A 27,767-nucleotide genomic window follows, 5' to 3' on the forward strand; every position below is an offset into this window, starting at 1 on the left:
AAATATTTGTGCTGCTTTGCTGCAAGGGGTGTTGCCTGCCTTTTCAACCATAATCTCAAAGGGTCTGGCAGAATTCAGGGCTTCAGATAGAAGTTAGAGAAAAAAATGTTCCTGGTCTTAGCCAATGAAAAATTTCTTTGTCTACCTTGCAACCAATTTTGACATGGCCCAGGACAAAGTTATAAAGACTGGGGCATATCTAGGAAACAAAGGATGTTCCCATACACAAGGCAATACAGGGGGAAAAGGCTTATTATATTCACGTTCCTTTGTAACAACAGATGTTAGAACTGCTGGCATAACCATTTATAAAGGGTAGTGTAATTTTATTTTTTACAATTAAAAAAAAAAAACCTCCTCTTGCTCACACTGTGAATCCAGTTTCATCATCCCCCTATCTACACCCCACACTTTCTGTCTACGTGGTCCTGATATTGCCTTGGCAACTATCCTGGACTTGCTAGTTGCTGGCCAGAGAGGATTTCAAAATTACCACTTTTTCCAAAAATCTTCCCTGAAAAACTTAGGGGATAATAGGAGAGAGAGAAAGCAATTTTTCCCTTAATTTGACTCTGCTCCTGGAACTTTAAAAAATATCAAAATGAAGTACTCTGTGGTGCTCTGGTGGTTAAGAATCTGTCTGCCAATGCAGGGGACATGGTTCAATCCCTGGTCCAGGAAGATTACACATGCTGAGGGGCAAATAAGCCTGTATACCACACCTACTGAGCCCACACTTTAAGGTCCATGAGATCATCTACTGAAGCCCGCACACCCAAGAGCCTGTGCTCTGCAATGAGAAGCATGCACTCTGCAACTAGAGTGTAACCCCTGCTTGCCACAACTAGAGAAAGTCAAGCGAAGCAATGAAGACCCAGTGGAGCCAAAAATAAATAAATAGAATTTCAAAATATTTAATAATTTATATGCAAATCAAATTATGCATGATACCATTGGAAATGTTTAGAAATTAACAAATGTAGTGAATAAATTCATTCCCTCTCCCCTTTCCCTAATTAACTTTCCAGACTCCACCTCAGTTCAGTTTAGTTCAGTCGCTCAATTGTGTCTGACTTCAAGACCCCATGGACCATGGCACGCCAGGCCTCCCTGTCCACCACCATCTCCCGGAATTCACCCAAACCCATGTCCATTGAGTCAGTGATGCCATCCAACCATATCATCCTCTGTCGTCCCGTTCTGCCCCCGCCTTCAATCTTTCCCAGCATCAGGGTCTTTTCAAATGAGTCAGCTCTTCGCATCAGGTAGCCAAAGGATTGGAGTTTCAGCTTCAACATCAGTCCTTCCAATGAACACCCAAGACTGATCTCCTCTAGGATGGACTGGCTGGATCTCCTTGCAGTCCAAGGGACTTTAAGAGTCTTCCCCAACACCACAGTTCAAAGGCATCAATTCGTCGGCACTCAGCTTTCTTTATAGTCCAACTCTCACATCCATACATGACTACTGGAAAAGCCATAGCCTTGACTAGACAGACCTTTGTTGGCAAAGTAATGTTTCTGCTTTTTAATATGCTGTCTAGGTTGGTCATAGCTTTTCTTCCAAGGAGCAAGCATCTTTCAGTTTCATGGCTGCAGTCACCACCTGCAGTGATTTTGGAGCCCCCCAAAATAAAGTCTGACACTGTTTCGACTGTTACCCCATATATTTGCCATGAAGTGATGGGACCAGATGCCATGATCTTAGTTTTCTGAATGCTGAGTTTTAAGCCTGTTTTTTCACTTTCCTCTTTCACTTTCATCAAGAGGCTTTTTAGTTCCTCTTCACTTTCTGCCATAAGGGTGGTGTCATCTGCATATCTGAGGTTATTGATATTTCTCCCAGCAATCTTGATTCCAGCTTCTTCCAGCCCAGTGTTTCTCATGATGTGCTCTGCATAGAAGTTAAATAAGCAGGGTGACAACATACAGCCTTGACATGCTCATTTTCCTGTTTGGAACCAGTCTGTTGTTCCATGTTCAGTTCTAACTGTTGCTTCCTGACTTGCATACAGATTTCTCAAGAGGCAGGTCAGGTGGTCTAGTATTCCCATCTCTTTCAGAATTTTTCACAGTTCATTGTGATCCACACAGTCAAAGGCTTTGGCATAGTCAATAAAGCAGAAATAGATGTTTTTCTGGAACTCTCTTGCTTTTTCGATGATGTTGGCAATTTAATCTCTGGTTCCTCTGCCTTTTCTAAAACCAGCTTGAACATCTGAAAGTTCATGGTTCACGTATTGCTGAAGCCTGGCTTGGAGAATTTTGAGCATGACTTTACTAGCGTGTGAGATGAGTACAATTCTCCAGTCCTGTGGCCACTGCTGACTTTTCCATATTTGCTGGCATATTGAGTGCAGCACTTTCACAGCATCATCTTTCAGGATTTGAAATAGCTCAGCTGGGATTCCATCACCTCCACTAGCTTTGTTCATAGTGATGCTTCCTAAGGCCCACTTGACTTTACATTGCAGGATGTGTGGCTCTAGGTGAGTGATCACACCATCATGATTATCTGGGTCGTGAAGATCTTTTTTGTACAGTTCTGTGTATTCCTGCCACCTCTTCTTAATATCTTCTGCTTCTGTTAGGTCCATGCCATTTCTGTCCTTTATCGAGCCCATCTTTGCATGAAATGTTCCCTTGGTATCTCTAATTTTCTTGAAGAGATCTCTAGTCTTTCTAGTTTTCCTCTATTTCTTTGCACTGATCACTGAGGAAGGCTTTCTTATCTCTCCTTGCTATTCTTTGGAACTCTACATTCAAACGGGTATATCTTTCCTTTTCTCCTTTGCTTTTCACATCTCTTCTTTTCACAGCTATTTGTAAGGCCTCCTCAGACAGCCATTTTGCTTTTTTGCAATTCTTTTTCTTGGGCATGGTCTTGATCCCTGTCTCCTATACAATGTTACGAACCTCCGCCCATAGTTCATCAGGCACTCTGTCTATCAGATCTAGTTCCATAAATCTATTTCTCACTTCCACTGTACAATCGTAAGGGATTTGATTTAGGTCATACCTGAATGGTCTAGTGGTTTTCCCTACTTTCTTCAAGTCTGAATTTGACAATAAGGAGTTCATGATCTGAGCCACAGTCAACTCCTGGTCTTGTTTTTGCTGACTGTATAGAGCTTTTCCATCTTTGGCTGCAAAGAATATAATCAATCTGATTTTGGTGTTGGCTGTCTGGTGATGTCCATGTGTAGAGTCTTCTCTTCTGTTGTTGGAAGAGGGTGTTTGCTAACCCTTGTCCCCTGAAATGTGCTTATTTCATTATTATAAATATTTTAAAAAATTTTTCCCTGTTATTACTAAAACATGTGAGTTATAGAGAAGTACTGAGTAGTCTAGAGGCTAGAGGTTGGGGAAGTGAATACTGTGTAGACACAAGTTTTTCCAAAGGAAGCAATCTTTCCTTTAAGGAAACTGAGCCATCCTAACTTCTTATAAAATGAGACATAAAGTTCATTTCAGTTGTTACTGTAACTTCCAATTTCAATTCTTGGATTCCAGCAGCAATGAAGTATCCATTTGATTATATACTGTGATATCCCAATCATGAGCTGAATCTATGATATCTCAATTATGAGCTGAATCTATGTTTACTAGAAAATCCAGCTGACCCAGTTTTCAAGACATTCAGAAAAATATTCATTGCTTTCCCTCAGTATAACAGTAACATGTTTGATATAGAAAAGTTGATTGGGAAAAGGTAGAAAAGTCCAGGCAAAACCCTGCCTTTATTTGCTTTGCCATTTAAACAGCAAATAGCTAATGCTTATTGAGGTCTTACTATTTGCTAAACATTGCTGTTAAGTGCTTACCTGTATTTAGTCACTAAGTAGTATCCAACTCCTTTGAGACCCCACAGACTGTAGCTTGCCAGGTTCCTCTGTCCATGGGGTTTTCCAGGCAAGAATACCGGAGTCGGTTGCCATTTCCTTCTCCTTCCTTTCCTGGCCTGTATTAGTATATTTAATCCTCAAAAAAATTCCCAGGAATTATGTACTAATTTACCACCAATTTACTCACAGAGAAATTTAATCACAGTGAACTTAAAACATGTCCAATTTCAATAGCTCTTCCATATCAAAGTTAAACAGTCACTGAAGTGGCAGAGCTGGGAGTTAAGCCCAGGCAGTTTGGATTCAGATCTCCTGTTCCTGACTACATTTCATTCTCCTGCCTCTTCAGTAGGGCAGACAACCACTGTTAGTGCTTCTGTGAGTTTCCTCCCAGAATGTTCCCATACAGAGTGAAATATATTGAAATCATGAAGACAATACTTTTCTATATAAGGTTACTATTAAACAACACTTTTAAGCCTCATGATAACAGATCTAATGATTGTATCAAAATGTACCTAATTTTTTTTTGTTGTCACTTTGTTGTTTCACATTTTTTACTTTATGAAAAACTCCATTATGAATATATGAAGGCTGGTTTTTATCTAGGAATATTTTGCTTAGCATGGTTCAGGGAAAGGGAACCTGTGCGTTAAAGAATCTGGCTACCAGGTGGGAAGAGGAGAGACTGACGTGAGAGAGATTAAGATGTATAAACTTCCAGTTACAAAATAAACGAGTCATGGGTATGAAATGTACAGTGTAGGGTAATATAGTCAATAATTAAATAATATCTTTAGTAAAATGACAAATAGTAACTAGGCTTACCATGAGGATAAGTTTTAAATGTATGAAAATACCTAGATAGTATATTGAAAAGCAGAGACATTACTTTGCCAACAAAGGTCTGTCTAGTCAAGGCTATGGTTTTTCCAGTGGTCATGTAGGGATGTGAGAGTTGGACTGTGAAGAAAGCTGAGCGCCAAAGAATTGATGCTTTTGAACTGTGGTATTGGAGAAGACTCTTAAGAGTCCCTTGGACTGCAAGGAGATCCAACCAGTCCATTCTGAAGGAGATCAGCCCTGGGTGTTCTTTGGAAGGAATGATGCTGAAGCTGAAACTCCAGTACTTTGGCCACCTCATGCGAAGAGTTGACTCATTGGAAAAGACTCTGGTGCTGGGGGGGATTGGGGGCAGGAGGAGAAGGGGACGACAGAGGATCAGATGGCTGGATGGCATCACCGACTCTATGGATGTGAGTCTGAGTGAACTCCAGGAGTTGGTGATGGACAGGGAGGCCTGGTGTGCTGCGATTCATGGGGTGGCAAAGAGTCGGACACGACTGAGCGACTGAACTGAACTGATGTTGTACACCAGGAACTAACATAGTGTTGTAGGTCAATCTCACTTTAAAAACAAACTCATGGAAAATGAGATCAGAATTGTGGTTACATGAAGCAGGGTGTGGGTGGAAGGAGAATTAGAGGAAGGTGGTCAAAAGCTACAAACTTCCAGTCATGAGACAAAGAAATACTAGGGATGTAATGGACAACATGATAAATTAACACTGCTGTACTTATATACAAAAACTGTTAAAACGGTAAATTTTGAGTTACCACAAGGAAAAAAATTTTTCTATTTCTTCAATTTTTGTATCTGGAAGATAATGGATGTTCACCAAACTTATTGTGATAATAATTTCATGATGGAAGGAGATCAAACCAGTCAAAGGGAATCAGTCCTGAATATTCATTGGAAGGACTGATGCTGAAGCTGAAGCTCCACTGCTGGGGCCACCTGATGTGAAGAGCCAACTCACTAGAAAAGACCCTGATGCTGGGAAAGACTGAGGGCAGGAGGAGAGGGGGACGACAGAGGATGAGATGGTTGGATGGCATCACCGACTCAATGGATTTGAGTTTGAGCAAACTTTGCCAGATTATGAAGGACAAGGAAGCCTGGTATGCTGCAGTCCATGGGGTTGCAAAGAGTCAGACACGACTGAGTGACTGAACAACAATAAGTCAAATTATTATCTTGTACATCTTTGTGGGGGTTATGGGGCTGAGCTGTGTAGCTTGTGAAATCTTTGTTTCCTGACCAGAGATTGAATCCTGTCTCTCAGCAGTGAAAGCTCAGAGTCTTAACCATTGGGTCACCAGGGAATTCCCACACTGTATATATTGAACTTATATGGTGCTGTATGTCAATTATATCTCAATAAAACTGGAAGAAAATAAAGCGTATGACTACCTCAATTCATGCTATCAATCTGCTTCCTCAATGGATTAGCTCAGCAGTTTAATTCATTAGTGAATTGAGATAGCTTATTTCCTATACCTCTAGGAACAGAGAGCATTATAAAAAATTGTTTAAAAGAAGCAGAATTTTTGAATGAGGGGAGAAAATAGTATGCATGTTTGTTTTCTTTTGAATTTACTTAATATTTAGTGATCTTGACCATTCCTTCAATTGTATTTTCATCAAGCATTTATTACATTTTGATAGTTTAAGAGTTTATGTATGTGTGTGTATATTTGGTATATATTCTTAATGTAATAGAGATAATTACTCTCTGCCTATATTTAAAATGGCATTTGCTATAACTACTTTCCTAATTTACTTGCCACATATTATTACTTAAAATATATAGGTATTCTGTATATCTGTATATAAAAAAGATGTGTAGACATCTCTTCAAGATGATCTCTTCAAGAGTTATAAACTTTAATTTCCCTCCCAAGTTTGAGAAATCTTTCATATATTTTTCCTTTTCTAATAGTTCACTTGGTTTTAAAATATTGAACCTTTAATCTTCCTGGAACTTGGTTTGGGGTAAAGGATTTGACTTCAATTTTCATTGTGCATTATTTGATACAGCAGTATTAATAGCAGATAGGAATTATAAAAAGCTCTGTTTATCTCTGGTTTTTTCCTACTTGTTCATATAAAGGTTGTTACTATTTTAAATGCTTTATCTTATAAGCATGTAACTAAATAAATATTTAAAATTTTTACCTTACTTCCAAATCAAATTTACACTGGTATTGATTATGTTTTGTGACTTTTGTTAAAATGCATTTAAACACTGGTCATTCAATTGTAACAAAAAATATGCACAGTAAACATGAGAAACTCGCTTTGGTCTTCTGAATTTGACCATACCAAGCTAGTAGGAATTTTAGATATCCTTCAAGCAACAATTTAAGAAAGCTTGGCTTTACAAGTTCATTTCTAAATTCGTGTATTTACTCATGTACTGATACAATAATATTGCCAAAGGTAGGTAGGATCCTGCCTAGTTCAGAAAATTTAAATTATAATTAAAAAAAAAATTGGCAAGATAGCTTCTCTACTTACGATATAGGTTCTGAGAACAAGAGACAAGCTAGTGTAGATGAAAGAAGGGATTATTCTTTCTAAATATCAGGTACATTTGATCCTACTCCCCAGAGTCCAACCATTGCCAACACCGATTCTATTCCGCTCTCAATAACCAGTTCAGCTGTATCCAGTCTCTTTCTTTCTGAGTGCTCCATGTACCTTCCCTTCCATTTAGCCTGCCTAAAGACAGTTCTCTAATGCACCTCACCTCTGGGTCTTCAAGCATCTCTAAATCGTAAAAGCAACTGAGTACTAAGCGTTGATCTGCTGAAGATGCTGCGGAGGTACCCAGCACATCTTGGAACCTTCCACAGATCCTCTGACTTGCTGAAGGTCCTACAGTATGGCTATTAGTATCAAGTCACTTTTAAAAATGGTTACACCAAGTCCTTTTTTATGGAATGATTTAACTAAACTTAAATAGAATTTATTCATTAAAGTAGCCTGCCTTTTCCTTCCAGGGCAGACATTTTAATCCTTGGAAACCATCAGTACACAAAGGTATAGGAAAGACATGAAAAGAAAACATGCTTCAGATTCTCTTGCTTAATGATATCAGTCTTGAGCATGTGCAGGATGCCACGTTTTCACAAGCAGACACCATGGAGGCCACGACTAGCACCACCTATATCTCAGATGAAGACCCAGTCATCGACAAGCTCGGTAAACTGCCAAAACCACAAACCTGTGTAGGTAGATCACCTTATGAGTGGTCAAGTTCTTCAAGGTCAGCTGAGTGGCTGAGCTGGACTTCACACCCAACTCTAGGGCCCAGATCATCACCCACTACGCTGTACTCAGGGCCTCTCAATAGTCATGTCACTGGTGGGTTTGGGGGAGAATGGATACATGTATTTGTATGGCTGAGTCCTTTCGCTGTTCACCTGAAACTATCACAACATTGTTAATTGGTGATACCCCAATACAAAATGTTTTTGGTGTTAAAAAAAATAGTCATGACACTACTTTAAAGAGCAATATTTTATCTACCTTTTCATTCTATTTTGAATTAGGTTAACTAGGTTAAATATGGAGCTTAAGTTGAGGACAGATTTCATTGAATTAATGAAATTAATATTTAGCTGTTTTCAATGCATTTGTTACATGAAGAAACAAAAGACATTTTTTTCTTCAGCTTTCTGCTGGGACAGGCAGTTAGAGGTAAAGCCAGAGTGGTGAGGTCAGCCAGCGATCAACATCAAAATCAAGAGGAAATGGTCTGCACGCAAAGATGGCTTTTGGTGGGTAAGCAATTCAGGTTTCTGATTACAGAAATGAAGCCTTTTCTGAAACATGTTCTCACAGCCTGATGCATAGATGTCTCAGCATCCTCTCCACTCTGTCCTTCTGACCTGTTAGCGGGAGAGGGATGGGGGAGCCTGCTTCCCTTTGGTTAAGCAACTCAATGCCTCTGCAGAGCTGGGTTCCATTAGTGGGCACTTACTTAAGTACATTGATCTATATTCCCAGAATTAATAAAGACCTTTATGGCCACCAGATCTTCAGTGCAAACGAACAGACCCTTTATTATTGATTACTCTGCGGAAATAACAATAAAAACCAGAAGAACTTCTTAACAGGACTGGTCAGAGCCAAAGCAAAGTTTGCAAAGTTGGCATCTTGGTGACATTATGTAATACATAGATGTCATGAGCAATATCAAGATCACTCATTCTTAGCCAGTAGGCTTACAGCACTCCTGTTTTGGTATTTTAACAAGATTTCTAGAATCTAGGAAATACATTAACAAAGATGTTTACAGGGATGAAAACTAACTGTAGATAGTTAATTGCTATGAACAAAGATGCATTTTCAAAAATATTCAACTCTTTCTCTTAATTGAAGCACAAGAAGGGAGTCCTTCAGGGGCTCACTGTTCTCCCTAGGAAGTCTATATAACAAATACTTCTTTGGAAGATTAAATATCACTTCACTTTCTAAACTAAGACGCTATATGCACCCAGGTACGTCAGAAAGAACACATTCTTAGCTCGGTTTTGAAGGCCAAACACACACAAGTAAAAGCGGAAGACCTGTTTTAAGAATTTGGTCCATATCTAATCTGAAAAAATTACTGAAAACATTAAGAAGTTAGAACATATTTAAAAGTAAAAGAACGAGGCACAATCAGAAGTAAACTAGATCAAGTCACCCAATTTAAGTTTTGGTGGATGCTGGAGTTTGAAACAAAAGTTTTACTAAGATTCCTGCCCTATCTCCAAACTCTGTTTAGAGAGTTGGTAGAAAGCCTTCTAGAATTATTACTTACAATGCAAAATTCTCAGAAAGAGATGATGCGCCTTAAAGGCTCAGATGTCAAGAGAATTTAAAGGAGACAGTGGCATTGATCTTGAGAGGAGGACCTCACATTCTGAGGCCAGCTGTAAGAAAACTACCAAAAGCCCACCCAAGATAAGCCAACTAGCTCTTTAAGCATTTACACTGCAAACCAGTCAAAGTGCATTCAAACTCCTACCAAGAGAAGGCTTGGCCTGTAGGTCTTTAGCCAGAAAGACCATGCTGTCTGTAAGATGATTCAAGGATGTAGCAGTAACAACAAAAGTTGATAGTGCACCAATGGTTTTATGTACAAATGCTACTATTTCCCAGCTATGGTCTTTTTATTTTTGTAGCAAAAACAAAACAAAACAAAACAAAACCCAAACACACAAACAAACAAAAAGTTAGCACTACTTTGCCTCAAGTTTACAACAATCTAAACAGTGTCAGACTTTATCTTTTTGGGCTCCAAAATCACTGCAGATGATGACTGCAACCATGAAATTAAAAGATGCTTACTCTTTGGAAGGAAAGTTATGACCAACCTAGATAGCATATTCAAAAGCAGAGACATTACTTTGCCAACAAAGGTCTGTCTAGTCGAGGCTATGGTTTTTCCAGTGGTCATGTATGGATGTGAGAGTTGGACTGTGAGGAAAGCTGAGCGCCGAAGAATTGATGCTTTTGAACTGTGGTGTTGGAGAAGACTCTTGAGAGTCCCTTGGACTGCAAGGAGATCCAACCAGTCCATTCTAAAGGAGATCAGCCCTGGGTGATCTTTGGAAGGACTGATGCTAAAGCTGAAACTCCAGTACTTTGGCCACCTCATGCAAAGAGTTGACTCATTGGAAAAGACTCTGATGCTGGGAGGGATTGGGGGCAGGAGGAGAAGGGGACGACAGAAGATGAGATGGCTGGATGGCATCACCGACTCTATGGACGTGAGTTTGAGTGAACTCCAGGAGTTGGTGATGGACAGGGAGGCCTGGCGTGCTGCGATTCATGGGGTCACAGAGTCGGACATGACTGAGTGAATGAACTGAACTGAACTGAACTGAACTGAACTGAAAGTATGATCTGGGCTTCCAGGGTGGCTCAGCGGTTAAGAATCCACTTGCCAATGCAGGAGACTCAGGAGATGCAGGTTTGATCCCTGGGTTGGGAAGACCCCCTCAAGAAGGAAAAAGCAACCTACTCCAGTATTCTTGTCTGGGAAATCCCATGGACAGAGGACACTGGCGGGCTACAGTCCATGAGGTCAAAAAAGACTCAGGCATAACGTAGCAACTAAACAACAACGTGTGATGTAATAAAATCACAAGAGTGGCATCCATCACCTTTGCCATATTCTATTGGCTAAAAGCAAGATCAGTTTCCCCACACCAACAAGCAAACTTCACAGGGTGATTAATGGTTTGTCTGACCTGTAAAGTCTCTAGGCCTGGCCTCCAGCTGCTGTTGAACAATTTCCTGAACAGAGGAATGACTTAGCTCCACAGTGAACCTGATTCCTTACTGTGCTGTGTGAACACAGGAGCCTGCCCTTAGAGACATCTCCTGTCTGCCAAACCGTGGTTTCTCTCATGATTTAGGAAACTGGTTCTTGGTTTCCTTCTAGATTCACAAACTAGGCATGATAGCTCTCAATCCCTAATACTCTGACAAGGCAGGTTGTTTTTATTTTTTTTGAGTGTGAAAAATAGCAGGTGTGATGCAATAGCAAGATCATGGACTGAAAGTCAGATGCTGTTAGTAAATTATGCAAGTAAACACTTCACTTAAATGATTGAATTATCATAGCAGACATATAGGACTTAGAATCACCATTGTATAGATGGGGAGACTGAACCCTAGAAAGAATAAGCTGTCTGCCCAGGATTACATGGCCAGTAAGAGATGTTGGCAAAATGGGGTTATAGGCTTAGATCTTCCTATTTCCACAGTTCTACCTTCAAGTCACATAATCTCTGTGCTCTCCTTGCCCTCTTCATTAATCTCCCATTCAAAAATGGGAGAACTAGATCAGAAAGCCAGTATCTAAGATCTTCTTGAAGTGTAATATTCTCAGCTACATGTTCTGAGCATTAGCTTAGCTTCTTTATGAACTCATCTTGTTTCTTCTACTGAATTCTAAAGTCCTTGATAATGCACATGAAACTTGTAGTAAGTCATAAAATGCTTTATCAATTTGGCCATTATGGCTATTATGGTAGGTACGCAACAGGTTGAGAGACTGAATAAAAGCTTCTGTTTTGGAAATTTGTTAGACTGTGGCCAATCCATTTGGAGATGTTAAAGGCCGGTCTTATGTCAGCTTGAGGAAGCTGCTGGACATAAAGCATCATTAACTCACTTTTATAAAGACTCCAAGGCAATACTGGAGAGTTTACCTGCTGGGGGTGGGGGGATTGGGGGTCTGCAGCTCCCTGGCCTTTTGTTTCAGCCCAAACTTGCAGGCATTTCCTGGTGAGAAGCTGCCCTGTGTTGAGTCAACCTTTCGACCCTCCCCCACTCCTCAGTTCCCACATCCTTCAGACATTTGGGCCCTGACTTGGCTCATTGTTTTGTCCTTTGGTATTTCCTGTTGCTGGAGGTGGGAAATACCTGTTCCAGCCTTGTTCCACCAATGGTGCCCAGATAACCAGCCGTGGGTGACGGTCGCCAGGCAGGGTACAGACGCAGACTCAAATCCACATGGCGTGCAGCCCTGGGACCCAGGCGAATTCCAAGAACCCTGGAGTTCTGAAAAATCTGGTGTTTTCTCCTTCTTTTTAAGACAGAGACTAATATTTATTTATCACTAGATGATCTGTTTGTGTCACAGTTCCTGACACATAGTAGGGCTCAATAAATATTAACAAAATGGCATAGTGAGCACAGAATGTCCCAGGGAGAGCAGAGTGGCTTTCAATGCGGTGTGACTTTCTTCTTCAAATTGCAGTAACACAGGCTATGCAAAATGATAATGTAATTTATAAATAATTCTATAGATCTCATAAATGTCCAATCCATTGTCCTTTTTAAAAAAAGTCTTTTATTTTAGAAATAGGAACTATAATCACCAGAATCTGTTTCCTTTATTTCTGGTTTAAATACATATTTTATAACTATATATATTATATTTTATAGCTACATAACTATATACATATATGCTTCCCTGGTGGCTCAGATGGTAAAGAATCTGCCTGCAATGTGTGAGACCTGGGTTCAATCCCTGGGTTGGGAAGATCCCCTGGAGGAGGGCATGGCAACCTACTTCAGTATTCTTGCCTGGAGAATCCCCATGGACAGAAGAGCCTGGCAGGTTACAGGCCAAAGGGTCACAAAAAGTTGGACATGACTGAGTGACTAAGCACAGCACATGTACGTATATATTGTGAGCAGAAACTGAAAATAAAATATATTTAAAATTTTCCAAGTTCCTCCTATGCCTTTGCTATGTGTCACATGCTCGCCACGCCACATAAACTGCAAAGTCCACTCATCTTTACCTGTGGCAGCAGTTCCATTGGGAAAACTTTCAAATCTCACAATTTGAAAGAGTAAATGCCAACAACCTCTATGAGGTGTAAGTTATCCATATTTATCAAAATCACAAATGTGTATATCCTTAGTCTCATTAATTTCACTGTAAAGAATGTATTCTATAGACATACTTTACTAAGGTAAAATAACTTTCATCCAAGATAATTCATTATACCATTTGAAAAATGATTTAGAAGAGCTGGAAACAACCTTTACATTGGGGGTTGTTTAAATAAATTATAATTTGCCCATACAACGCAGCCCTGAAAGAATGGAGGCTCTTTATGTGCCAGTAAAGAATGACATCCAAAGAATGTTGCAAAAGTGAAAACAAGCAAAGTATGAAGTGGGCTATATAAACTATGCTACTATTTGGAAAAGACCAAAAAAAAAAAAATCAATATGAATTTATTTTTATGCTCATAAAATCACTCTACATACACTGAGGAAACTGATAACAAAGCAAATCTGATCCCTGGGGGAGGGTTTTGGTGGCTGTGACACTTTCATTTCACTTCTGTTCTTTTTGATTTGGGGCAGTGTGACTTATTTCATAAATTAAATAACAAAATACATGCACAAAAATGGTCCACAACTACAAAAAGCAATCTGATGTAATTCTATTTTACATATTTTCTGCTTGATGCCCAGATCTTTCTAAAAGGTCATTCTGGGTCTGGGTCTGCTTGTCCTCAATCTATTTTAATAATGAATTTACTTAACTTGGGTCATGGAGAGAGGAGACACTAGTTGTGCTCAGACTTATAGTTGAGTGGATCACTTTTTGACCAAAGGCTCTTTTTCTGGAGACAAGTAAGTGACCCTGAAAACACTATGAACTCAGTCATCTGAGGCTCATGTGCCGATTCACCCAATTAGCTGGAGTTACAAGCACCCCAGAACTGAAGACTCAGAGACTCAACAACTCAGCAAAGGTATGCTCTTTCCTCATCCACCATGTTGTGTAAAGCATCCCAATACCAGAAATTACAAAGCCCTGGCAAGTTTACTGAATCTCAACTTTAGCACAGGACTACTTCATTTGCCTTAAAAAAGCAAATCTAAGACAAAAGTAAAAAATATAAGAGAAAAAATATCAAAACCAACTAGGGTCATAGGCATCTCTTCAAAGACATAATTTCTTTCTTTCTTTGTCTTCACGTTCATCAACACGATGAAGACAGCAACAAACACATGGATCTCTGGGGTTTTGCCTTTCTTGCTTTAAAGATGGAATTTCCAATGATGCAATGGATCTAAACGCAGAGGCCATCATCTCAGGGTGAGAAGGGCAGTAATTGTCCATCTCTACCTTCATTAGGGACAAATGAGCTTCGTCTTACAAGATTCTGAATAGAAAGTCTGTCATTAATAGCCCGCTGTTTTCTCTCTGTGTGGCCTGGAATCATTGCTGGAGAACTGGAGAAGTCTCTTTGGGGCCAAGAAGAATGAAGCTGTCCTCTCAGGAGACAGGGACTCAGTCTTGAAATTCAAAATTCAAGTGTGCCTTTTATCTCACTGCTCCTAAATTTACCTTCAACTCTTTGATAAGCTACACAGGGGAAACCTTGCCTTACTTCAGCCAGGGTATAACTTTCTTTATCTACTTTTGGGGGTTTTATTTTTTTCTTTTTTCTTTCGAAACAACTTGAGCACATTTTTGATTAGGCCTAGTGATGGGAATATTCTTGGTCTAGGGAATCTGCTCTGGGCTGCTTTGATTGCAATGAAGCTTGATATAAAACTCATAATTTTTATCCTCAGTCAGTACAATGGCAATACTTTGTGTGCTGGAGTGCTCTCTGTGTTACCACATCTCACAGCAATGATACAGCTCACCTCGCTGCCAGATCAAATACCTGATGAATGATGGCACCCCAGTGTTCCATAAATATCAAGAACTCTAACACCTGGAATGTACAGCTTGGGAAAGAAGGGGCTTAAATTCCAGGTGCCTCTTCCAAATAGCGTAGGCTCTTCACAACCTTGTTTACTCTACAGCGAAAAGAGACACCCGAAATTTTCATCCTCGGACCTATGATAGGTGAGCAGAAGACGGAAGGTTGGAAGTGACTCCTGAAGAGGTATGCCTCACGTGTGTCCCCGAACATTGCCTAGGAAACACTGGCCATTACCCAGAGTCAGGAACTTGACAGCCAAGAATGCAAAGCAAGCGAAGGCAGCTGCTTGTTAGTTTAGAGAGACTGGCTCAAATGGGTTGGGAGATCATGAGTTCAGGAAAAAGGTCCTTGCAATGATACAGAGTCATGGGCTGCAAACACTCTTATATCTTATTTCATATATAGCTTCAGAGGAAGGCAAATTAGACTTTAAATGATAGAATTGTGGAGCTGGCAGCAGACATTAGTCCAAATGTATTTTGCTGATGGTGGTGCTAGGGGTAAAGAACCCACCTGCCAAAGCAGGAGATGTAAGAAACGCAGGTTCGATCCCTGGGTGGGGAAGATCCACTGGAGAAGGGCACGGTAACCCACTCCAGTATTCTTGCCTGGAGAATCTCTATGGATAGAGGAGCCTGGCAGGCTACAGTTCATAGGGTCGTAAAGAATTGGACATGACTGAAATAACTTAGCATGTATGCACGGTGAGAATTTGTGAGGACCAGAGATTTGTTTTAAATCATAAAGGGAGGACTTCCCTGGTGGTTCAGTGGTTAAGAATCCTTCTGCCAATGAAGGGGACATGGGTTCGATCCCTGGTCTGGGAGAAGTTCACATGCCACAGAGCAACCAAACCTGTGGGCCCCAACTACTGAGCCCACAAGGTCTAAAGTCCACACTCCCCAACAGGAGGAGCCATTGCAATGAGAAGCCTGCGCACTGCCACTAGAGAGTGGCCACATGAAACGATGAAGACCGGGCACAGCCGAAAATAGAATAAATAAAAATGTTAAAAAATCATAAGGGGAGCTGATGGCAGAGCAGGGTCTGTAAGCAGGACCTTTAGATTCTTAGCATTTTCCTAGCTGTGTTCCAGACCTTCCCAGATACTAATCAGAAGAGGGGATGAACTGGCCATGGACTTACATTGCTATAGAGGGCAAACAGAAAGCGCTCTGTAAAGTGACACAGAAAAATGGAAGGTAGTATTATTATTGCAGGTAGTTGTTCTGAACATATCTACTTATTTGACAGCCTACTTTTAACAGAAACAGGTTTGAAATCGCCTGCTCTGATTGCCTTATCTGATTTAACAGAAAGAAGATAGAACCTAGAGATAATCTTAGAACAACATTAAGCCTTACCCCTACTTCAAAACAACCTCTACCAGCTCTGTTAGAAACCAGCAACATTTTCTCCAAGTTTCCAGAACCCCTCATCTTTCCTGCCCCCACTCCAATGGGGGGGGTGGTGACAGTTAATGAATAGTTGACACCAAAAATGGGCTTCCTTGGTGGCTCAGTGGTAAAGAATCTCCCAGCCAATGAAGAAGACATGGTTTGATCCTTGGGTCAAGAAAATCCCTTGGAGAAGAAGACGGCAACCCACTTCAGTATTTTTGCCTGGGAGATCCCATGGACTGAGGAGCTGGATGGGCTACAATCCATGGGGGTGCAAAAGAGTCGGACATGATTTAGTGATTAAACAACAAGGAAGACACCAAAATGCTGGAGAAAAGGAGAAATCAGGGAGGCGATGGACTCTCTGATGGGTCCCCAAGTGGTAGGAACTAAAATGAGCTATTGAGTATGTTACAACATTTATTGAAACCACTTTTCCAGCAACTTCCCATTTTCCTGAGAGGGGCCTCAGCTGTCACGTACTCCCTGCATTGAGCAAGCTGTGTAGTGATAACGGTTGCCTGGAGATTGCTTTCTGCTTTGACCCAAGAGGCCAGGTAGATAAGGAACAGATAAGGATGGTGTCACTTACTCTGAGGCTTTCATCTCTGCTCTCAGAGCCCTTAACAACTATTAGGTCTCTTCCTACAATTCTCTTGGCTCTTTTCTCTAGCCAAGGAAACAGAAGCCACTTCCAGACCTAAACCAGGTGACTGACTTCTCTGCTTCCAGCTCCCAGGCCTCCCTCATTCCTGGGTCTCTGTCCTCTGACCAAGTAGCATCATCAAACCTGTGCATATTTCCACTTGATGCCATAGCAAAGATGGGAAGCAAAGGCAAAGCGTGGACAGTTCCTACAGACACTCTATCTGCCAAGCATTTAAGGAAGTGATTTAAGGTTACAAGGTTGTAAATGGCAGAACTGGGATATAAATCTTGGCAGAGAGGTGTTATAATTATTCCATTTTACACACAAGGAAACAGAGGCTCAGTTCCAGAAGTGGGACATAGCCCTAAGTGTCTGACTCCAGAATCCATAGCTCTGATCCACTCCCCTCTCCAGTCCTGGACTCTGTCCCCACGACAGGAGGCAGCTCCCTGGAATGCTTGCAGAGAAGGTGGGCTATGGGGAGGGCTAGGATCAAGTCTGCTAATGCAAGTCACTTATTTGCTATTGCTGTCCGTGACAATTTTTCTATAGTTCTGCTCCCTGGGGGAGAAGATAAAGCAGATAAAAAAGAAAAAAAATTCAGACTCTAATCCCTAATATTCAATCCCTGCGTAATTTCTCTAGAGCAGGGCATTGTGGTTCTAGCTCCGAAAGCCTAACCCTTCCAGTTCAACCCTCTGCCCGGGGAGCCTCTGTTGTGTGACCACAAATAGCTGGGCTTTGGTAACAAAGTCAGGGCCTGCCTTGGGAGCTACCCTCCCTGAAGCTTCCGGAAGCTCTCTCTCTTCTTCTCTTTTCCAGGAAGTGCTGAAGGAAACAGAAATCCATCCACCATTCTTTGGATTCCTGTTGTTCAACCGGAGAAGAGATGCCCTTCTCTTAGTAAGGTGGAAGGCGTCAGCAGGGGGGCCACTAACTCAAATAGTTGGCTACTTTGGTCCCAAGACCTGTCACTTCAATGCAGCAGCTGATAGTTCACCACATCAATGAACCTGTTGAGCTAAACTGACTCAGCTGGATATTGTGTTACATGTCCGAGGCTCAGAATAACACTACAGTATTTCTGGGAGATTACTGCTTCTAGTCATAAAGAAGGGCCCTAGAGTTAATACTGCTCTCAGAATAGACTCACCTACAGAGTAGCTTATGTTGTAGAATAACCTGACTCACTGATCATTATTCATTTACCTTCAAAGACAGAGCCTGTCTTCACTGGGCCTGGAGATGGTAAGGCTACCATCCAAATCTCTGTGAGCCTGTTGCACTGTATCTCCCCTGCAGTGGCAGCCTGCATCTCAAACTCAGTATGTCCAAAACTCAGCTTATTATTTCCCCCATCTTCTTCCTGTATTCCACCATGACAGGTGGCACCATTACCACTCAGGCACCCAAACCAGAAATCGGACGATTCACCTGCAGGCCACTTTCTCTGTCAACTTACATGTAATCAACCACCAGGACTCAGGAGTGACCCTTGTTCAATCTCTCCTTTCCACGCCTCGTGCTTATGTGTCAGTGCACATCCTTAGGTAACTGTTGTAATAAAACAAGAATGAACATGTCCTGAGAGCAGAGATGAGCACCCAGAACACTGTGGTGGGTAAGAATATGAACCTGGAGACAGAAGAGTGGTTTTGAAACGTGGTCAAAATGCATCAACTGTGCATCAACTGTGGCTGACCTTCAGTTTCCTCATCTATAAAATGAGAATAAAAATCCCTCCCTCCCTGGCTGACTCTAGCACTGCTTGGCACCATGTAAGTGTTCACAATATATATTATACATATAATGATAGATGAGGAAACTGAAACTTGAGAGTAGCTAAGCACCTTATTTAGGTTCACACAGTGATTAAGTACAGCAGGCATATGAACCCAGATCTATCCTTCATCAAAAGCCACAGTTTAAAAAAAAAATTATTCCATGTGGCACATCTAGGGCTCCAAATGTGGTTATTAACAATACAGTAGAATCTCTAAAGTACCAACACAGGAAGACCTCATATATGATACAGCACTGTATATACAAAATGATCTCATTTTAAAGAATGCTACAAACTCCTCTAATATGGTATCTGAACCCTGTATATCACTTTGTTATCTCATGTTTCATCCATCTTTTCTACTGAATGACTGGAGGGCAGAGACGCCTCATCTCAAAGCACAGGGCCAGATATACACTATCCAATATTTGTGAAATCACTGAATAACACTGAATCTTTAAAAAAAAAATTAACGTATTTATTCAGCAAATAATAGATCACAGTGGGTAATGTGTGAATGTGGTATAAAGTATTTATTAGCATCACGCCATAGCCAACTGAGCTAATCAGCCCTTAAAACATTTAAACTATACAAAAACTTATTTAGGATAAAGTAACATTCCTTCCATCCTACTCCCCACCTATCCAAATTCTACCCCAAGAGGCAGTCATGGTGGCTCATATCTTGCACGTCCTTTCAGAGATATTATTGAACTGCACTCAGTTTTAGTGCAATTGAAATTTATTGCCAAAGAGTGTCAGGGAATGGTGGAAAATGTAATATACACATTCAGTCAGCAGGTTTTCTTTTTTAAAAAGTCACCAGTTTCTCTCAAAGTCACATAAAGAATAGTCTAAACATTAACGTTGTGTGTGTATGTGTGTGTGTGTGTGTGTGTGTGTGTGTCTGTCTGTCTGTCTGTCTGTCTTAAGACCAACAGCAAAAAATAGGTGCTGTATTTGTGAACTTCCTCAGGTAAAACCACCATCTAATTCTCTGCAACTTTATTTAAAGATTCCCTCCCCTTGAAGCTGATCTTAAGACCTATTTCTTCATAATTCTTTGGCCTGAGATTTCACTTTATTGTCTCTTCATTCCCTGTACATGAAATGAGTAACACTCTGTGATTTGACCATGACAAAGGATTTTCCTTTCTTTCAGGGAGATGTCTGAGGTCACTCTAACACAACTGACCACAGCTGAAAATGAGAAAAGGCTTCCTGGAGAAAGAAGGACAGTAACCACTTTTCTGAGTATGGCTTTTGTCAGACAGCTGTCTGCAATAGCCCGGGAAGACACTTCATCTAATGCTCCCATGATGAACTATCCTAAAGACATCTAGCACTTGGCGCTGCCTTCTCTTAGGTTGCTAACCTGCTCCTGTTACATGGGTTTTGCAACCTGGCACGTTCAGACTTTTGATATCACTTAGAAATGACATCAAATTGTTCATGTAGTTCTATGCCTATGTTTGTAGAGGAATTGCTATGGAAATATTAATATTTACAATTCTCTACTCTTTTGAGCTATGGATTTACATGTCTCTACTCTTCCTCTCTTTTTCTAGTTTCTATTTCCACACACTAAATGAACATTTACTTTATTTCAAAAAGGTAAAATAGATTGGAATAAAAAATTCACCCCAATATGTAGGATTTTCCACTCTTTCTTAGTAAAAGCAACCAAGACCTAAGAATTCGAAAACTAAGTAATAGCTATAGTTCTTTTGTCTCATTTCATCTTTGGGGAAAGAAACTATTTTCTTCTTTCTTCCTAGCAACTTCCCAGTCTTATCTCATGCTGCAGCAAATAAATTTGAGCAGACATGCACAGACATGTCCTTTTCCTAATATTTCTTTAAGGTTGATGTAGACATGGACCAGTGACAAGCTAAATTCATGTTTTCACTCTATGGAAGAGGCACCAAGAGATAACCGAAGCTTCTTCCTTCTTTCCTAAATCTGTTTGCTACTAAATTGAGATTCCAAGTCTTTGGTGTAGACTCAGTGGTCTCTCTGACTGTCAATGAGCTCTTTTTATTTGTTTCTTTGTTAGTGGCTTCTTCTCCTTACTTCTACCTCCTCAGTTTCCATTAGTAAAGCCAACACCGAGGGCAACCTGCCAAGCTATCTACCCCAGCTCAGCCAACTCATCACAAATCTCACAAATTGTAGGAGCGCCTCATTGGGCTAGGAAATGATCCCAGAACTCAAAGAGAAAATGGACTTTTAAATCTGGGATTATCTTCCTTCTATTAGAGATTTTATTTCTTTTTAGTCACTTAAGAACTTCCTTCTCCATCAATCGGCTTTCCATGCTCAGGTTTTTATCACTTTTTATTTCTCTATTCTTTAAATGAAACACTTCTGTCACAGAAATTGAACTCTTGTGTTTAGAACACCATTTTGAATCAGTGTTTCTACATCTTTTCCAAACATACACCAGTATCACTAAGCTCTATTATTACATGGATAGGGTTACAAAATAAATGGGTTAAATTAATGATAGGGATGCAGCTTAATCATGTGTAGGAGAATTATACATTTTCTGCTGAATTTAACTGAGTAAATCATATAGCAGGATTACAAGGCTATGTGAATGCATCTAGCATTGCTTGGTAATTGACTTCTACCAAGACACGGCAGCATTTTTCTTCCTGGCAACTCTCATAAGATATAAACTAGTCAGGAGAGCAGAGAGGCAAGATGGCAGAGTAGTTAAGAGAAATCACCTCTGGCTCTAGACAGCCTGAGTTTCACTTCCAGCTCTAACATTTATTAGTTGTGTGATGTTGGCCAAGTTGCTTGATCTCTCCATGCTCAGTCTCCTCAACTATAAAATGAAGATCAGAGTCATCACACCTATCCACAGTCTTCACAGGTTTGTTTAAAGATTAAATGATCTAAGCAAAACACCTAGAAAGTAGCTGGCATAGTGCTGTATAAATGTTCACTGTTAGTATTATGCAGCTATTAGTTGGCTTGACAATGACTGTAATTCATTGAAAATAATGTATTTTATATCAACTGCCAAGACAGTGACACAGCACTGAAATACCTCTTCCAGGAAGGTACTCAAACCTGGCAACCTAAAGAAAGCCATTACTTCTCCCAGTCAGTCAAGACACTTTCCCTTGGAACATCTCTAGAATTAATTGAATGCTCATTAATCAACAACAGTTACTAAAAGGAGCCAATGATACTGCAATGGAATGTATCTAAAGTCTTGTGACAAACTACTCTTCTGCTATATTCATATTTGTTTGTGATCTAAGAATCCCATTTTGGGGGATAAAGTTACAATTCTATTTACCTGCTACAGAATTTCTTAGTTGTTTTGTCATTGCCTCTTATATTTGACGGAGATTTTAGCAAACTTCAAGTTAGAGATTGAAACCTCTTCTGGTGGCAGATTTAAGCTTTGTTTTTTTTTGTTGTTGTTGTTTTTTAACAGCATGGCATTGGCTTATCTGTTTACTAGCCTAAGGACGTTTATATTGGTTCAGCCAAAAATCCCAAGTATGGAGTTTCTTCAACTACATTTTATAGGAAGATTAATGCTACCCACAGGTAATGAACTGTAATTTCAGATAACAATATATCAAGCGAAACAATAATGTTTCATTTATACAGATTGATGTCAACAATGTTAAATTAGTACGAGGCTAAAATGTTTCAAAAGAGTTATAGCCATTTATGTCAGGCACTTAGAGGCAATGAATGAATGAGAGATCTGTGTTAACATTTTCCAAAATTTACCTTTCCCAGTCACTGGATGAGAGAGAGTGCAAACAAAAAAAGATTCTAAGTCTAAGAGTTGATACTCAGCTTCAAGTCAGTATCAATTAGAATATAATTACTATCAGGGACCTGTGTCTCAATTTGGGTATACTAATTGTGTAAATTAGTTTTAAATGAAAGTTACATTGTATAACGATCACATTTTGGCCAGATCTACTGTGCTTGCTTGTTTTTATTGTTATTTGACCGCTCAGGCCTAATGATTAAATTATCCTCTCTTATTCTTACATAAGATGGAAAAACATTTGATGTATTTCCCTTCTCCACACAATCAATTGATTTGCATAATGCCTAAGGGTGCTTCTTCAGATTCCCACATGTTTATCAAAGTTCCAAACGTGCCAACAGACTGTCATGTAAAGGAGAAAAAAAAAGAATCTTCCAATTCAGAGGAAAGCCTGGGCGGTCCTTTTGAATACCTACAATCAGTTCATCTGATAATTTTCCCAGGCAGTCAGATGCCCCAGAGAAACAAGATCCAGTTGTTGTTGGTTTTTTTTTTTGGAAGGGGGTTTTATTATCAAATGACTTACCCACAATGACTGCAGTGACCGTGAGCAGCACAAATGCATTCCGAAATAGGTAACTTTTAACGTCCTCCTTTGTGATGTTCTGCACTTTCTTCTTGGCCAAGAGTGTGCGTTTACGGACCCCTTGCTGGAATCTCTCCATCCTGCCTCCCAACCTGGCCTCTTCTCCATTGCTTTTCGTCATATTTTACTTCTCTAGAGTGTCTCTGCTTTGAACTTCAGTGTCACGAAATCAGCCCCAGAAAGCCAGTCCTCTTTGGTGTTAAAGAACACAACTAGACAGGAGAGAAAGAGACAAGAGTTACAGCCTCCAGGGGTGAAAAATCAGGGCTGCCTCACACCAGGGGAAGCTGGCAAACGGCATGATTTCACTAGGAGTCAAGGGCTGGAGAGCGGCAATGCCAGACCTCAGGGCTCGAATGTGGATATCTTACTGAACCATGTGTGAGACATGTGCATAAATCCAGAATATATGAGCAGGAACTTGTGTTACATTTTTTAAAATTTGTCCTTCCCTCTCCAGTGAAGCTATAAAAGGGCTCATCAGAGCTGGATGTGACGGAACAACACCTACCCCAATCTGATCCCCTGGAACCTAGCTGGGCGCCTTACACAGGATTCACCCTCAATAAATGTCCAACTGAATTAAATGCACAGGAAACGCTCAGTAACTATACTGAATGGCTTATGTTGTATACACAGCAAAGGCATAACTAGCTCAATAAAATGAATTAAGATGTGATTTCTCTCAGAGGTTTCTGTTATATATAATAAAGTAACTATTTTCTTCATTAAGAAAAAAGTCATGATAACATCCAATAGTAAATGTGCTTATGAAAAGAACACAAGTACCCACAGGCCCTGAGAAAGAATGACTCTTTTTAGCTTTTTTCATGAAATGAGCAAAGTGGGCTGGGCACATTTATAAATGATCTGAAATCATAATTCATTTACATTTCTGTCACAAGTAGAAGTACAAAGTAGCATTTATCTTTGTGGCAAACATGCTTAAGTCTTCTAAGGAAACTATCACCCACTTCTCTGTATTTTAAAATTTAGGATTTCTACAACAGATGAAGAGATGAGTCCAATTTTCATTCCAAACATTACAGTTAGTGTGGTTTCCAGTTTCTTTAAAGTGCTCCTAGGTTATTCAAATATATCTAAGTAAATCTCCCTTTGGTAGAAATAAGCTCTTTTGAAAGATCAAGAGATTCCTCCAGCTGTTTTACAAGATTTCTAATCCATAACCTTTCCCACAGTAAATCCAAGTAAAAAGCAGTGGTGCCTGTGGACGTGTGTATTTGGCGAACAGCCAGCGTGTGCGTCCGTGGGGGAAGTAACTAGAAAGCGAGGGACTCCTCGGAAGCTTTTGGCAAATTCAAGTGCGGGGCGGGTGGGGGAAACAACCCTAACAGCTTTGACTTTTAAATAAAACTGCAGGTTGGGGTCAGTGGTAATAAGACGTACAGGTCGTTCAAGACTTCATAGCAGATTAAACGTTTAGGGAGAAGTAAAGCAGAGGAGACGCGAGAGACCAGATTTTTTCCCCCTCTACTGATCTCTCATTCCCTTTACCAGTCACTTTTAAACAGACCAGCTCAGCCTTGATTCTTTTCTAGCGCCGGAACCACAATCTGCCCCCAATCCACCCTGAATGACTCAACTCCAAATTAAGAGAGGACGAGGCGTAAATAGACACCACACGCTCCTTGCATTAAATCACTAACATGGACTTTATCTACCAAAATGGCTAGCTTTTACTCTCGCTACTCCTCTGCCTGGGAAACAAAATACGGGGGGCAGAGAAATGGAATGAGAAATTAAGCCCAGCAGGAATACAGGACGTCAGACTTACCTTTTTCGTATTTTGTAACGGGTAGAAGATACCCCAGGCAATGACAAGGTAAATTCCCAGCAGGTACGGCAGAGCAACAGAACGCAGTGAGCGAGGCGTGCATGTGCTCTGAAACTGCAAATTACTATCAGGGCAACTTAAGAAAAGGGGCGGAGTCTGTGCCCGGGAAAGGGGGAGTGGGGAAAAATGAAAACACCACAGGGAAGGAGGGGAGAAACCCGAGGTTTCTGGAATATTGATTAATCTTGGCGCACCAGAAGCCTGCTTGTTGGCTTTGTTTTGCTCCTTAAACCACTTTGCCGCTTTGTCAGTCCACTTTCATTAGAAATGCAAAACCGGGACCAGGAAGAATTGAAGAAAAAAGCGCACACACACTCAGAAAGCTTGAAGTCTTGATTAGAACGTTTCAAAGAAGAGATTTCTGGAGCTAAATTTAATTATCTCACATTGTTGCTAGTTTCCTCCCGTTAAGGAAACACGAGTGTGCTCTTTTGCCTGGTTGTACACTATTATGAAAGAGTCCCTCTTCTTAGAATTGGGGAAATAACTGACATTTCTTGGGAAGACCCAGAAGGCAATCAAATATGGATAAAAAAAAGTGCTATAATGCTCTAAACTTGACTAAACTTACTCAAAACACAAGATGAGACATGCCTCTATTTTAGCAGTTAAAACTCTATTATAACACATCCAATTTAGCTCAAATTATCTGATGGCAAAGATTTAAAAAAGTAAGAAACACAAAGAGACCAAGATCTTTGCTAGACTACTAAAGTAAAAAGCATTTTAAGACCAAGAGTACAAATGCACACTTGAAGTTTCATAATTTCAAAAGATAAGTTTGCTGTGCAGACAGATGCCTCAATTTTAAAGGATGCTAAATGTCCTCTACACCCCCACCGGCCCCATCGTTTTTTTAACAATTAGAAAATTCTCAAGGAATTGAGACTGTAACTTGCACTTCTAGTCCACCTTTCTTAAGAAAGAAAATAGATCATGAAAATAGATTTTTAAAAATTAAAAAAAAATTTTGAGCCTGACTCAACTCCAAAACTTAAAATTTGTTTAGCAAGAAGAAAAATGTTTAATAGAAACAAAACTCATACCAAAAATTACAGCCGGAGTTCTGTATTCCTGTTTATTAAATCTCATATTCCCCGTACAAAATCCACTTAATTCTTACGTCTGTTTTCCAACAAGAAAGTATGTCTTTTTCTCTCATTAGCAAATCCAGGGAGATTCGGAAGGTATGTCTCCTGCCAAGTCTCAACTGTTGCATGTTTATACTTTTTTGAACATCTCCTGGTTGGAAAGCAATGGTGAATCATGTAAATGCTAAAAGTATAAATTAGCAGCAATTACAACAACTTTTAAAATTGCATCATTCTAAGGGTTTATTGAAAATATATGCTCTTGGCAGTCCCAACCCCCAGTAGTCTTTTACTTTTATCTCCTAGATCACTTAGCATCTGTATCACATAGTTTAACATTTAATTACAAGTCTCCTACCACTCTTTTCTTTTAAAAAATCCTGGTAAAATTTCTGGCTTCTCAACTAAATTGTAAGTTCTTTGAGAGCAAGAATGGGTTTTATACCTGATACACAGTAAATATTAAATGTAACTCCTATGAATAAGTGACATAATAACACTTGGCAACAAACAAAATCGCTTTTTATGTTGGCACTTCTGGCCTAGGCACCATTTCTCAATGCCTTGACTACATTTTAAAGCATTTATTTACTACACTAAGTCCTCTGTGAGCCATGGGTTTAAGACTAACTTGTCCACATTTCTTGTGGAAATGTCTTGTATTTTAGAGAACTTAAAAGAGAAATCTTTATATAATTTTAAATGGAATTTCAAGCCAAGTGGCATTTCCATCTTTTATTTCTGGTTGTTTTGGAGTAGGGGACAAGAAAAGGGATTAGAAAACCATACTTTGGTTAGTATAGAGATGAGAAGGCTCTAGTGCCCTCTCTTTATCCCTTTTTTTTAAAATCCCCAAATCTTAGTTAAAAATCATTTCATTATTTTAGTTAGCACAGACATTATAGGAGTCTGGTGAACCCCAGAGAAGGGAAGTAATTCACCAGTGAAAGTTTTGTTGGCTATAATAAAAACCTAATGAGAAAATGACATGCAAAGAGTCTCAGTTCAGAGTTCATCTGAATTACAAGGGTGTAGTCTGGGGGAAATATTAGGAATTACTACCTTTAAGTACCACTTTCTCTTTTGGAAAGCTATAGCAATAATGCCCTCGGGACAACTTGGGTTTACTCAACACATATTTCTTCCTTTTCCTGTATTTTATAAATAAGACCCTTGAGCCTTCAAACATTTTTTCCTTCATAGAAATACTAAATAAACCAAACAGCAAGAAATTATGAACAAGTCTCTATATGTATTTTATTTAATGCTACTGTGGGTAGGAGATACATGACCAGGAAATCATATTAATTTTTCTATTCCAGAGTTAAAAAAAAAAAAAAAAAAGATGGCAAATGCTATTTCTTTTGAAAACTTTCAAGAATTTTCTTTGAACGTGCTATTATAAAGTATGTTGTAGGTGAATTCATTGAGGTGGTGGGAGGTGAGGGGAAATGTCAAATTAACAAGAAACAACCAAATCCAACCTATCCTTGAATGTCCATTAGTTTGAAGTATGACGTATTAGTAAGTTTTGTAACATAGTACAGAACCATCAAATTTCAGCATTCAAGATAAGGGAATTCTGGAATTTGAGGACGAATGTGATTAGAAACCCTTTTAACTTTTGTTGAATAGTTTTCACTTTAATTTGTAATTTCAT

At 39.8% G+C, this 27,767-nt stretch overlaps 1 protein-coding gene across 1 annotated transcript in view; it reads right to left on the bottom strand.

The window, feature by feature from the left end:
• The window catches only part of SLC1A3 (solute carrier family 1 member 3), a 76,849-nt gene extending 53,567 nt beyond the window's left edge, over positions 1 to 23,282 (bottom strand). The window contains exon 1 of the mRNA XM_052659133.1: positions 23,102 to 23,282. Coding sequence (XP_052515093.1) covers positions 23,102 to 23,282 — 181 coding nt within the window. The remainder of the gene's footprint in view (positions 1 to 23,101) is intronic.
• Between the last annotated feature and the right edge of the window lie 4,485 nt (positions 23,283 to 27,767).

Source organism: Budorcas taxicolor, chromosome 20 (genome assembly GCF_023091745.1).
Source record: "Budorcas taxicolor isolate Tak-1 chromosome 20, Takin1.1, whole genome shotgun sequence".
In the NCBI taxonomy this organism is placed as follows: domain Eukaryota; kingdom Metazoa; phylum Chordata; class Mammalia; order Artiodactyla; family Bovidae; genus Budorcas; species Budorcas taxicolor.